This window comes from Brienomyrus brachyistius, chromosome 2 (genome assembly GCF_023856365.1).
Source record: "Brienomyrus brachyistius isolate T26 chromosome 2, BBRACH_0.4, whole genome shotgun sequence".
Lineage (NCBI taxonomy): Eukaryota > Metazoa > Chordata > Actinopteri > Osteoglossiformes > Mormyridae > Brienomyrus > Brienomyrus brachyistius.
The window spans coordinates 5,919,900-5,932,687 of record NC_064534.1 but is presented as its reverse complement, the minus strand read 5'-3'; the positions used below and the strand labels follow the sequence as shown (position 1 = coordinate 5,932,687).

Sequence of the window (12,788 nt, the reverse complement as noted above, 5' to 3'; positions counted from 1 at the left end):
TGAAGTTTAGACACTTGTGGTTTAGCTGATTTTTTTTTTTTTTTGCAAAATTTGTGGGTCACTACTATAAGAAATCGTGTATTTGCTCAATCATAGTGACTCCTGGCCCCTCTGGAGTAAGGATTCCAATTGAATGGTGGTAGTGCGTAAGGGATTAGGCTACTAATCAGCTGTAGGGTTATATTAAGACAGGAATATGCTAATGAAGGTTCATTTAATCGGTTAATCAATGTAGGAGGCTGCATGTTAAATTCACACATCTAAGGCTGCCTTGTGTCTCCTGGAATCAGCTTCTCTGGTCCCCAGGACGCCCATAAGGACTGAGCAGAGTTGGGGCAACGTTGCTGTGATCGCCACATACAGCCAGTACGGGAGGGGTGGCGTGTCCCCCAAGGGCCACACCCAGAGCCCCCGCCGCGTCCCGTCCCTAATGTGGTGGGACGCCAGGGAGATGAACAGCAGCCAAGGCAGGGGGCGCCAAAGGGGCCCCAGTCGGCAGGCCCCGACGAGCAGATGCAGGGAGCCACAGAGGAGAAGAATCAGAGAGGAGCAGTGTAAGGGTGGCCGTCGCGGGAGGTTCAGAGCCGCCTGCAGGGGGCGCAATGCAACAAGTCAGAAATCTGGTTCGTACACAGGCAGTTTACTATGAATGTCGAAAACGTTTGTATTGCTAACTAATACTAACTTAAGCTTCTGCTGTAATGTATCTTGGAATTAAGTCCGATGGCATCTCAGAAAAGCATTATAATAATAACATTATTATTAATATGGAGTACCAGAAAGACAGCGACTAACTTCGAGCGAGAAAGATCCAGCTAAGTAGAAATGGTCCAGGTCCACCGCCGAGGCCAGGCAGCCCGCAAGGACTGATTCCCAAACGCCGCTCCACGTCCTCAGGCCGACGACGATGGCCCACGACCACAGGCCGATGGCACCATGGGCGCCGTTGTCCACTGCGGCGCGCAGCCACGCGTGCTGCTGGACAAGCGAGAGCAGCAGGAGACGGTCTACACAGACGCAGAAGACGGCAAGGCCGAGGCTGGCCGCCACAGAGGAGGGGCTGTGGGTCTGCAGCAGAGCCTGGGCCTTCGCCACCTCGTCCCCCAGGTCCATCGGCACACTTTGTGCCTTCCGGACGGAGGGCTGGAGTAACCCTACATCCAGGCGTCCCCCTGGTGTCGCTGGTCAGATCTCCGGCTCCTTAAACGACAAGAAGAAATTCTCATCTGGGGAATGATAAAATACCACAGTTTAAAAATCCATCCATTTTCCAAACCGCTTATCCTACTGGGTCGCGGGGGGTCCAGAGCCTATCCCGGAAGCAATGGACACGAGGGAGGGAACAACCCAGGATGGGGGGCCAGCCCATCGCAGGGCACACTCACACACCATTCACTCTCACATGCATTCCTACGGGCAATTTAGCAAGTCCAATTAGCCTCAACATGTTTTTGGACTGTGGGGGGAAACCGGAGTACCCGGAGGAAACCCCACGATGACATGGGGAGAACATGCAAACTCCGCACACATGTGACCCAGGCGGAGATTCGAACCCGGGTCCCAGAGGTGTGCGGCAACAGTGCTAACCACTGCACCACCATGCCGCCCCCTATATATATATATATACACATACATACATACATACATACATACATACATACATACATACATACATACATACATACATACATACATACACACACACACACACACACACACACACACACACACACACACACACACACACACACACACACACACACGGGGTATTTCAAAGGACAAATAGCATTCAGCCCGACCTGCAGCTGTAACTCTCAAAGTTTCTAATTTACTACTTACAAAAATTTAACTATTTCCTTGGGTGAGAAAATGACGATTTCAAAGAATAAAATGCATGTCTGATATTTGACAAACAGCTTAGCAAAAAAGAAAAAGAATGTTTTACTTTTGGAAGGTAAATGGGGATTTTAGCTCTTGGTTTTATTTTCGCATTTCGTCTAGCAGACGAATGTGACAGTTGTGATATTTTCTTTTTTAATTGTACGGTAAAGGTGAAGAGCGATGCCTAGGGTCAGGACAAAATTTGGAGAATTTAAACCTGACTTTCCGTCACTTTGCGAAACAAACGCGACCCGCCCCAAGGGCAGCTGCCATACGCATCGATCCAACTGCAGCAGCAACTGTCGATGTAGCGTTACAGCCTTAACTGTGCACATAAGGGAACTTGGATAGAGAGAAATCCTACTAATGACAAAATACTGTTGCCAAAATAAAGTCTTAATTGCATATATAAACTACATTTTACCCGGTTTGCGATTTTCGTGGAAATGCAACCAGCGTTAGCCTGAGACTATTAGTTTGTATGCTATCGTAAGTCCAAATGATCAGTGCAAACAGCGATATTTCGGCGACTTACACTACTGGCTCCTGGTTCTAATAGTCATGGATAAATACGCACACAGGCAACAGTATTCTGGATCTGGATACGAAGCTCATTTCAGTCCCCGGTTCCGGGTTTACAGTCACGTGCACCGCTTCCACTAGGGTTGCCAGATCATTCCGCTGATTTATAACAAGGTCGCCATCAGCAACTATTCCATCCATGCAAAATTAATTATTACTAAAAAGGCCAGAAAAAATCAAGACGACTCTTACCTATTGCAAATTAGTTATCTAAATTAAATTAAGTTATAATTAAAGTTAAACTTTCCAACATTGTTTTCTTACTCTAGTGGTGAGAAGTGTCTCGCCGGAGAACAGGCAAAGCCAAGGACCTTGTTGGATAACATGTTCCAATTTGCCCCAAATAGAAAACGACACAAAAGATCTAAGCTGTCTAATTTAACCACAACCGAAATAAAACACCAGAGGTATGCACAGCCATGGAAAAATGTTTCAGGCTTGTTCTGATATCTCAAAAGAATGCGTTTCATTTTCAAATGTGTTCACTGCAGTGGCAGGAAGAATACAATCAGAATAATAAATTGCAGTTTCAAGAAACACATTAATTACAGTTAGGGAAGAAAAGCCACACATTCCAAATAGATCTTCACCCAAGTGCAATGATTCTTGGGCTTATGCTTATACAAAGTATACATTGTTATTTATTCAGATGCTAAGGTTCATATAATGTTCTTCTCCGTTTTAAAATGGTTACATACTAGATTCCTGTAGTACTTCAACCCAGGGTCAAATATAATGTGCTCTGCTACCTGTTTCGGGAAAATACCACAGTACATCTTCCTATTTTACTGAGATAATGTTGTACATGATGCTGAATCTCCCCATGTTAAATACAGCTGATGATGGGAGGCCCAGTGGACTAAGCCTCTGTGCCTGTGATCAGGTGGTCATCAGTTTGAGCCTCAGCCTTGGCACATGGGTGAGTCCTTGAACAAGACCCTCGACCCCTGGGTGTTGGAACAGGTTGCAGCCAGCTTGCTCTTACCTAGAGAGAGCAACCTGGGGAGGTGTAAAGAGAATTTCCCCACAGTGACCAATAATGTATCTATTATATATAAAACCATCAATCCAATGTTAATCCCCAAACACATTCAAGAACAACACAGAAAAAAATCTAAATCTTTATTCCAAGAATACACAGAAATCTCAGATTGCTTACAAGAAATCGTTAGAAAAGGCTAACAAAAATATAATCTCTTAATATCCTATTCAAGGCCTCACAGACTCACCAGTGTCTCAGAGCTGAAAATCCTTTTAGTAGATGCTAATGAAAAATTAACACGCTCCTTTAAATCATGAGGACAAGAAGCTAAGGTTTCCAGGACAAAGCTGTTTATCTGCACACACATTCACAGATCTTGGAGCAAATTCACAGTATTGGAGTTCCAGAGAGTAACAAGTCCACTGAGGATTTTACAGTGCAATTATAGTAACTGCCAGTGCTGTAAGTTCACAATGCAAGCCTCACTCGCTAGCAGCTTTGAGAAATATCTTTGCCCATTACCTGACACATGACTAGGGTAAAAAAGACATGAAACTTAACCGAGCATAGGAGTGTCCTCTGTCTCAGACCATAGGATCTCCATTTTGGAGAATTTTGGGACACTTTGCTAGAAGACACCCTCATCATTCCACACCACTGACACCGTTCTGCGGGCCTAGGTGGATCTGGCAGTGCTCCAGGAATACTCGCAGAGTCCTGAACGTCCGCCGGCACGGCTCGCAGTGGTACACCCTTGCCCCCGCACCATGCGACTTCCCACTCCAGGGGGCGCCCACGTCACACCGACATACGCCACAGGCTTTGGTCTCCTCCACAGGTTGGTGCATCAATTCGTGCTCTCTCAGGAACAACAACTGGCTGAAGACCTCCTCGCAAGAAGGACAGGGGAATACCTTGTTGTCCTCCTTGTCAGACCCGCTGCCCTCCTCCACGTTGCCCTCTGGCCTTTTGCTGTGCTCGCCTTTCCTACAGCCGGCCTCTTGCCTCCTTGCAGCCCTCTGAAGGACTTTGACATACTGACAGCGGTGCCTAATGAGCCTGCTATGGTTGCGGTAAGCCTGACCACACCGTGGGCAGCGGTACTTCCTTCCCTGGACCTCCTGCCCAGTCGCCTCTTGGCTCTTCTGTGGCTCGTGGCTCCGCCTCTCTAGGTGAAAGTGAGGCTGGGGGTGGAGGGTCCTCACATGAGCCTGACGCGTCAGGTGGTGGCCGAACACCTTGCTGCAGTAGAGGCACGGATAGAAACCGGCCTTCCTCCTCCTGCGTTTTGGATGGCTTGTGGAGGCCCTGCCTCGGTCGCGGGTTCGAACCGGCCTGCGGTGCTGTTCCTTCCTGTGCAGCTGGAGGCTGGAGGTCTGGGAGAAGACCATGTCGCAGGAGCGGCACGGGAACACCCGGCCCTTGGGGTGTGGATTGGCCCCCCCCGTTTCCCCCTTCTCCCTTCTCCCCGTCTGCCCGTGACACCGCAGCTTGTGCTGGGACAGTGACGGGGAATGGCAGAAGACCTTGTCACATAAGGAGCAGGGGAACTTCTTACCCCCCTGTCCCCAGTACGTGTCCAGGGCCTGCTTCCATTCCGCCGGGTGACTGAGGCGCTGATGGCTTGCTAAGCCCACCTGTGAGCGGAATTTACGGCAACACAGGGAACAGAGGTACAGCCTGGCAGGGGTAGGCGGGGTTGATGCGACGGGGGGTGACCGGGTGGAATGCTCAGGTGCCTGTGGACTTATGGGCGGGGCTTGTGATGTAACCGGGATCACAAGGGGCGGAGAACATGAGCCGCTGAGCACGGAGCTTTGTGTGGCATGACTGACATCAGGCAATGCCGTTGGTGTGACAAGGGGGGCCTGCGGGGGGGTGGGCAGGGTTGAGAGGCTTGGCACTGGGGGGCAGGACACGCTACCTGGGACGTGGCAGCCGGCCTGCTGGTGCTGTAACAAAGCTGGCTTGTGACTGAAGGCCTTCCCACATGGTGCACACGCGTAAGGCTCTCTGTCCTGCAGATGGCGCTGGTGTCCTGACAGAAGCCGTTCCCAGGCATTGGGGAGGACCCCGTGCTTCTGCAGCCCTGCTCTGGGTGAGCTAGTAGGATAGGAAACACCAGTCTTATAGGTCAAAGCAGTGTGGGTACGGCAGTGCAGGCGTAGGCTGGAGAGCAAGTTGAACGCCTGACCACAGGTGGGGCAGTGGTACGGTTTGTGTATGTCGTGGTCTCTCTGCTGGTGCCGCAGCAGTCCAGGAATGTTAGCGAAGCCCTGTCCACACTCCTCACATCTGATCACACTGCCAGCTGGTTGTGCCTTCCGGTTCAATTCGCCTTCTTGCTGTACTCCATGTGTGCTCACCCTGGCCAGTAGGGGGCACTCTGACCCCTGCCTGGTGTCCACGATGGAATCCTGAGTGCTCATTCGGCAGGGGACTGCGTCCATTTTCTAATCCCTAATGTTAAGGTCAGAAATAATACACAGTTTATAATAAAGCTATTAAAATAAAATGAATTAAAAAATACAACCGTAAGTATTTGATATATTTCAATAATGAATGAAGGAGAAGGTATTAGTGTTAGAATACAGCATATATAAAACTTGTCAAATGAAGAACGCCTCCGGCTGCCTCGTGAATTTCAGCAGCTTCTTCGGGTTACCGCAGATGTGAAGTCACGCACGTACCGCAATTCACGCTGGTCCCCAGGTCAGACGTGGTCTTCCGTTCATCTGTTCGAATGTGGCGGGGCAAATAAACGCTCGTCCTGAAAGAAGCCGATCTGGAAGCTTCTTTCGTTTCCGTCCAGCCGTTTTCTACTTTCGAAAGCACATGGGCACTGTGTTATGGTGCGTGGCTGCGTGCACAGCACCCATCTGCCGTCACCACACTGCCCAGTCTATTCGTAGGGCCAGCGTGCGCACTTAAAGCCCCCCAAAAGATCCCGATCGTTTCCTGGCCGTAGGGAATTACAAAATAATCGCAAACGAACTGGCTAGCTAAAGTCACATCCCCGTGTCCGGCTTCGTTTTCGCGGCGAAACTCTGCACAACTTATCTGTAGTCTCAACTTTCAAGCACGGCAACCCGGGACTGGCTGGACTTACGCGATTCCTTTGGTCCTCGTCGGCTTTTTAAATGGTGCAGGGCAGCCATGTGTTTAGGGGGCGCGTATATGTGTGTGCATGTGGGGGGCGATCAGCCCAAAGAAGTTGTTCTGGAAGAAAAGCACTACGTATCCCGACATGCCCTGCGCGGTCCGCGCTCAACACGTCACCTAGGCGTTCAAATACCACGCTTTTAAAACGAAATTCTGCTCCCTCTTTCATGCGCCGACTGGGCACTGTAACACGCGGTGTTGGTTTACAATACATCTTTTAATTGTGTGAAGATATAAAACATTGTTATGCCACAAAGGAAGCGTACAAAAAACAGAAACAAAGGGTGAACGGTAGCGTCACGGATCCGCTTGGCGAGCGATTGGCCGCTCGGCGTTTCCGCTAAAATCAAATCGTCCGGGGTTTTGTTTTGAATCAGCAGGTTTTACTGTCTGCGGAGAAAAGCTCGCACGTCGGCGCGGGTGTTATCATTTATCACTTATATAAGACTGTAATTGTTAATTAAGGTTTCATCTGAAGTGTAAGTATCTCCAAATTTATTGAACACCTATTCCAAAAATAAATAATATCTAATAACCTTCAAACTCGGTATTGTGGTACCAGAGCAAAAGCATAAGCGAAGACGTCAGACTTTTATGATGATACTGGTTATTATTGTTCTTATTATTTATGTTTATTATACTGGATTTTATTACCGTGGGTGTAAGAATGTTATAGTTTTATTTTCTAAATTCAGTCTTAATCTTTGGCTGCATAGTTATATATACAATTAGATTTTTTTCAATTACCGTTAATTTCATAGCTTGACAGAAAATGACAATGCTGCTTATATATTTTGAGGAGTCTGGCTGATTTTATAACTTTATTTATACTGAGAGTTTGGCTGTTAGACTGCTAGTCATTCTGACTGCATACCGGTGGGGTTTTTAAATGGCTCGTCTCAGCCCCTGAAGCCAGCGGATGGAGTCCATGGGAGAGTTTGACTCCGAGTGCCCCATGGTGAAGCGCTTCTGCCAGCAGATGTCAGAGGACGATTTTGAGCGGGAGGGCCTGACGTACACCCAGCAGGCACTGCAGGACCTGTTCGCCGCCATGGAACAGCGACCCGAGCTGTGTGAGCGGGTAGTCCGCCGGAGAAAGCAGAAGGAGCTGGAACGCGGGGCTGTGGGCACCAGCATGAAGGTGAGCCCCCCTTTAAGGGCGGCGGCAGGAGGTCTGTGGGTCACATGATACTTAGGGAGGTGATGAATTTGGATCCAGGTCATGGGGCGTTTTCATCAGGTGCTTTATAGCAGTGTTTATAACCTGGTCTTTGGGCACCTCCAGACAGTCTGGGTTTTTGCTCCCTCCCGGCTTCCAGTTGCAAAAATGTGGACTCTCTGGCAGGGAGATGAGAGGAAGCAAAAACGTGGACCGCTGGGGGTCCCCGAGGATTGGGAAACGCTGCTTTACAGAGACCCAGAATTTTTGGCAGGGGTGTGTGCTGTGTCCATCTCCACTGTACCTCTTCCCAAAGCCCTTCTGTTGTCTCCTGCTTTTATACTCATTGGCCCTGGCTGGCTCCTCAGGCCAAGTTCTTCTGCGCAGTGGAGGGTCAGATGAACCGGTGCAACACGGTGGGTGCGGAAGAGCTGCAGGACAGGGTGGGCCAGCTGCGTGCAGAGATGGAGAGGGTGCAGGCGTATGCGCAGGGTGAGCAGCCCACGTTGGACCAAGGTTCATTACATTAACATTCACACAGAGCAATCCAGCACTAGCCTTCTTATAAGCACACAATGACGTCTGTCTGCAGAGGCTAAATGTGCAACAAAGCGATCATCTCAGCGTTTAGCTGACAAAAGGCGACTGCCGTTGGACAGAGCAGCAGGACAAGGAACACCCACCCCTTCCCTGTGTCCTGGAGTTCCACCTGTTCCTCCCCCCCTGCCTCCTCCCCCTCCTCCAGCCACACCCCTTCGAGAAAACGCCAAAATTCAGCAGGTGAGAACTTACGACTCTTGATTGGGTTACCAGTGGCAACCTGATCATTTGGCAGATCTTGACTTGCGCTTGAGTCCCCACCATCTGCAGTGTCTCTGTCACTTGATCTCGGACTTAACCCTTCCCTGGACGCTGTAACAATCTTCCCACAAGAAAAAGTCCTCAGCAGCTTAGTTCCCCAGCAGCATTCTTGAAAACCTACACCTGTTTCTCCTGCCTATTCCTACTTCCTGATTAATGCTGCATGCATAGATCAGATAAGAAGCACCTCGTACACACCTGCATCAGAATACAGAGCTACCGTTTTCCCTCGTTGATACGGTGCCAGTCAAAAGTCTGGGCACATCTGCTTTTAATGCATTTGTCTCTTTTAGCTGTGTTATTCACCTTATAGTAAAAGGCCTTCAGGCAATGAAATAACACATATCAAATATCCATCCATCCATCCATTTTCCAAACCGCTTATCCTACTGGGTCGCGGGGAGTCCGGAGCCTATCCCGGAAGCAATGGGCACGAGGCAGGGAACAACCCAGGATGGGGGGCCAGTTCATCGCAGGGCACACTCACACACCATTCACTCACACATGCACACCTATGGGCAATTTAGCAACTCTAATTAGCCTCAGCATGTTTTTGGACTGTGGGGGGAAGCCAGAGTACCCGGAGGAAACCTCACGACGACATGGGGAGAACATGCTAAATCCACACACGTGACCCAGGCAGCGACTCGAACCCGGGTCCCAGAGGTGTGAGGCAACAGTGCTAACCACTGCACCACCAAGCCGCCCCACATATCAAATATTTCAGAGTGAAATGTTAAACCTCTCAAATGCTCTCAGAACCGCCCCCTTCTGCTTTGATGACAGCATTGCAGACTCCTGGCATTCTCTCAAAAAGCAGCTCCCAGGTGTAGCTGCTTCTCCAGCCGCCCCGAAGGAGTTTCTGGGTACAGGTTGACTACCTTACTTTTACTCTCCAACTCATCCTAAACCAGCTCTGTAGGATTTAGGTCAGGAAACTGTGGGCGCCAGGTCGTCTACCTCAGAACTTCATCTCTTTCCTTATTCACAACATATTCCATAACCTGGAGGAGTGCTTAGGGTATTTAAATTTTTGAACAACAGATGGTTTTCAGTAGGTGAATCCAGACTTGACTGGCATCATATATGCAAGTCTGTTGTCTCCTGTTGTCCATTTTCAGGTTGCAGCCACGCCAGATCTACTCACCAGCTACGGCCTCTCTCGTCTGAACCGACCCATTAGGTCTGTGATTTTCATCTCTTTTTTTTTACTACATGGCATCACCTAGCAGGATTATTTGTCCATAGCATTTAGCTTTAAGTTAAACTTTCACCATTTCTGTTGTGTCCCTGATGTTCCGCCAGCACTGTGGAGCTCTGCAGTCCCCTGCCTGGCGACTCCAAGCCACGCCTGGACATCCAGACAGAGCTGCTTGCGTATAACCCGGCCCAGAGGCTGAAGGCAACCGGTATCGCAAGGTGAGGGTGATCTGTGCTCTTTCAGCAGTGTGCCTTTCTCCTCATGTTCCGTCTGTTTTCCTTTCCTGACCCGGTTGTTGTAGATTCCGGTTCTACATCGGACAGTCTCCTGCAGATGTGAAACGCCAAGGGGATTCTCTGCTATTCTCTTAGGGTGTACTCGCACTAAATGACCTGTACTGTGGTTGACCATGTTCGACCCCCGCAGTCCTGTTTGACTAGTGTGCTTACTCAGTGTTGTCCCCGGGCCTACTTCAAGAGATGGGCTGGGGCACGGTTCAGTTGAACTCGACTGATCGCTGGCCGTGCCTAAGCACGGAACACATGCTGGCACACGAATGTGCACACATACACTGTACGTGAACTGGACCTGGAAGGAACAGATCGGTTAAGCTGTGCAGGTTGGGTAGTGACAAGTATTTAACAAACACTGCAAGAAAGGGGTCACTTTACAGTGGAGGTGCAGTGTTTGCTGGAAATTTGTGCTGATGTATCCAGGAACAATTGGATGCAACACACAAAAACTCAGGTTTCTGATGAAATATGGGATCTGTAAGGGGGCCGTGTGTCTTTGCGTCCAAAACAACTGCAAATAAGCCGCACAATAAGAACATTAATCATGAGCTCCATTGTGCTGTGTGATGGTGCTTTCCTTCCTATGTTTTCTTCAACACAAAAAGTCGCACGGTGATGAGGAAAGTGTGTTCAGGCCCGAAACGTTCAGCACAATTTGAGCGTAGACGTGCGGGGGATGGGTGAGGGGGGACAGTCATGCCCAGGCATAGTACAAGACTGCCAGGCCTAGTGTGAGTATACCTTAGTTAACATCCTACGCTAATTGGCTGTCATTTCTATTCCTTTCCCCTTTTTTTATGGTATCGATAAGTACCTCCATAATTAAACTTATGAAATTCAGCAAAGTAAAACCGCAATATTTTTTTTCGGTCAGGTCTCCTGGGGGTACGCCCACATTGCGAGCACCAATCAGGGACCAGAGGAGATCTCCCATGTCCGCCTTCAACACGGCATTGCTCTCCAAATTCCAGAACGCACAGAGTCCCCCCCAGGATGCCTCAGTCCCAGAAGCTCAGCCCAGCTCTGACAGTGAGGGGGATGGCTTTGTGACACCCCCCGACTCACCTTGAGGCTTCACCCTTTACCTGTTCCAATGCTCTCAAAGAGCTTTCAATCAGGATCTACTCTGACTGTGAACCAATGCATCCCTTCCCTGAATGATCAAATAATAATGTATAAATATTTCCTGTTAGCCCCAGTACACTGTTCCTAAATCTTTTCTGTCCTTTCAGAAGCACAGGCCTACACCTCTCTTTTAACCAGCGGCATTTTTTTTTCTTTTCAGAAAGGAAATCATGCCAAATAATTGTGTACTTGCTCAATATATTTCTGTGCTACTGGACAAGGATGCAGAGATCTTAATGCTCTGAGTCACTGAAATAGTTGTTTTTGTGGAATTATACCCTGACTGTTGTTATCAGCTGGTACAGCAGCTGCTTTTAGGTAAGAAGGGTAAATGTTTGAGTGTCTCTTGGTGTTTTCTGCAGGCTGCAATCCCAGCCGCTCTGGGACCAACCAAAAGCACATCTCAGGGAACGAGCAACACAAAGGACACTAGATCAATGTTCCTCAACCCAGTCTTCAGAGACCCCCAGACAGTCCACGTTTTTGCTCCCTTCCATCTCCCAGCACACCCGAATCAATTAATCAAACGAGGGAGGGAGCAAAAATGTGGACTGTCTGGGGGTCCCCAAGGACTGGGTTGGTAAACTGCCCTAAATCATTAAGATTTGGACACCAAAACCATGGTGGATGTAGTCTGAGGGTCATTCCCAGATGTTCAGATATCTGTCTGTCACTGGGGTGATCATTCATGGTTTCTAGAACAGAATGTCTATAACACAGAATCAAAATCGTGTTGATATGGGATAGACCAAGAGCACCACCTCCTCATTGGATGAAATTCCCACATGAGATAAAGACCATGTGTTTAGTTGTGCTCCAGATCACTGCTTTATGAAGACCTTGGGTTCACTAAAATTCTGCTATCATTTTGTTCACATGTGGTATTGAATACAGACTGAGGGAAAAGTGAATTAGTGTTTTGATCTTGCATTATAAAAGGTGAAGGGGTCTGATTACTTTCTAAACGCACTTCATATCATATCGTAAGCATTATAAATCCATAAACGCTTAACTTTCTAACAATATTCTTATTGGCTAAATACTCTGACCCGCTTTTGTACCAACTTCAGTTCTGTGCAGTTCAGTCATGCTGTGGTTGATGACAAAATAAACTGATCCAGCAAGTTCTCAGGGTTTTCTTTCTGGAAGTTTCCAGACCTTCAGAACAAAGAAAAAAAACTACTACTTAAAAAGCCACCCGAAGAAACTATACAAAGATATGGACCATATTTTGCACCTCATTCAATTTAGGGCTGCACATTACCACATCAAAATATAATCGTGCATCTGCAATAATCACCAGGGTTATAAATGACAGGTATAAACATTTGTCTGAATGCCGGCTTTTCACTACTATACAGACGTTTACTTAAGCCCACAATTTGCTAAGCAGATTAGTGGTACATCTGAAGATATGCATATGGTGATGTCCAAAGGTTAGTGATCTATCAATGTGGTGAGTCCTTATGTTTATTAAATTCAGTTAGTGAAGCGTATCCCATGCTATGGTTTTGGTTCATCATGGAAGCAATAAGCACTGAA

At 48.2% G+C, this 12,788-nt stretch overlaps 3 protein-coding genes across 9 annotated transcripts; 1 reads left to right on the top strand and 2 right to left on the bottom strand.

Moving 5' to 3' along the window:
* Positions 1 to 197: 197 nt before the first annotated feature.
* tmem267 (transmembrane protein 267) lies at positions 198 to 2,535 on the bottom strand. Of its 3 annotated transcripts, none has more exons than XM_048980029.1 (3): positions 2,417 to 2,535; positions 796 to 1,200; positions 198 to 588 (listed from the first exon to the last, which is right to left on the bottom strand). In XM_048980029.1, the coding sequence occupies exons 2-3, from the start codon at positions 1,111 to 1,113 to the stop codon at positions 253 to 255; spliced, it is 654 nt and encodes a 217-aa protein (XP_048835986.1). In that variant the 5' UTR covers positions 1,114 to 1,200; positions 2,417 to 2,535; the 3' UTR covers positions 198 to 252. The 3 variants fall into 3 exon arrangements, with proteins under 3 accessions (XP_048835986.1, XP_048835987.1, XP_048835988.1); XM_048980030.1 differs by having other exon boundaries at positions 796 to 1,226; positions 2,417 to 2,518; XM_048980031.1 differs by having other exon boundaries at positions 2,459 to 2,494.
* Positions 2,536 to 3,572: 1,037 nt separating this feature from the next.
* Positions 3,573 to 6,705, bottom strand: si:ch211-148l7.4 (uncharacterized protein LOC563603 homolog). 3 transcript variants are annotated; one of them, XM_048980004.1, is made up of 3 exons: positions 6,555 to 6,705; positions 6,136 to 6,267; positions 3,573 to 5,905 (listed from the first exon to the last, which is right to left on the bottom strand). In XM_048980004.1, exon 3 carries the CDS (start codon positions 5,893 to 5,895, stop codon positions 4,090 to 4,092), a length of 1,806 nt encoding a protein of 601 aa, XP_048835961.1. In that variant the 5' UTR covers positions 5,896 to 5,905; positions 6,136 to 6,267; positions 6,555 to 6,705; the 3' UTR covers positions 3,573 to 4,089. The 3 variants fall into 3 exon arrangements, with proteins under 3 accessions (XP_048835961.1, XP_048835962.1, XP_048835960.1); XM_048980005.1 differs by having other exon boundaries at positions 6,136 to 6,264; positions 6,555 to 6,692; XM_048980003.1 differs by having other exon boundaries at positions 6,136 to 6,688.
* LOC125710676 (mitochondrial fission regulator 2-like) lies at positions 5,796 to 12,372 on the top strand. Of its 3 annotated transcripts, none has more exons than XM_048980019.1 (7): positions 5,796 to 5,877; positions 7,511 to 7,748; positions 8,135 to 8,258; positions 8,359 to 8,546; positions 9,749 to 9,810; positions 9,933 to 10,046; positions 10,996 to 12,372. In XM_048980019.1, the coding sequence occupies exons 2-7, from the start codon at positions 7,527 to 7,529 to the stop codon at positions 11,189 to 11,191; spliced, it is 906 nt and encodes a 301-aa protein (XP_048835976.1). In that variant the 5' UTR covers positions 5,796 to 5,877; positions 7,511 to 7,526; the 3' UTR covers positions 11,192 to 12,372. The 3 variants fall into 3 exon arrangements, with proteins under 3 accessions (XP_048835976.1, XP_048835977.1, XP_048835975.1); XM_048980020.1 differs by lacking the exon at positions 5,796 to 5,877 and adding an exon at positions 5,881 to 5,979; XM_048980018.1 differs by lacking the exon at positions 5,796 to 5,877 and adding an exon at positions 6,735 to 7,086.
* The last annotated feature ends 416 nt before the right edge of the window (positions 12,373 to 12,788 follow it).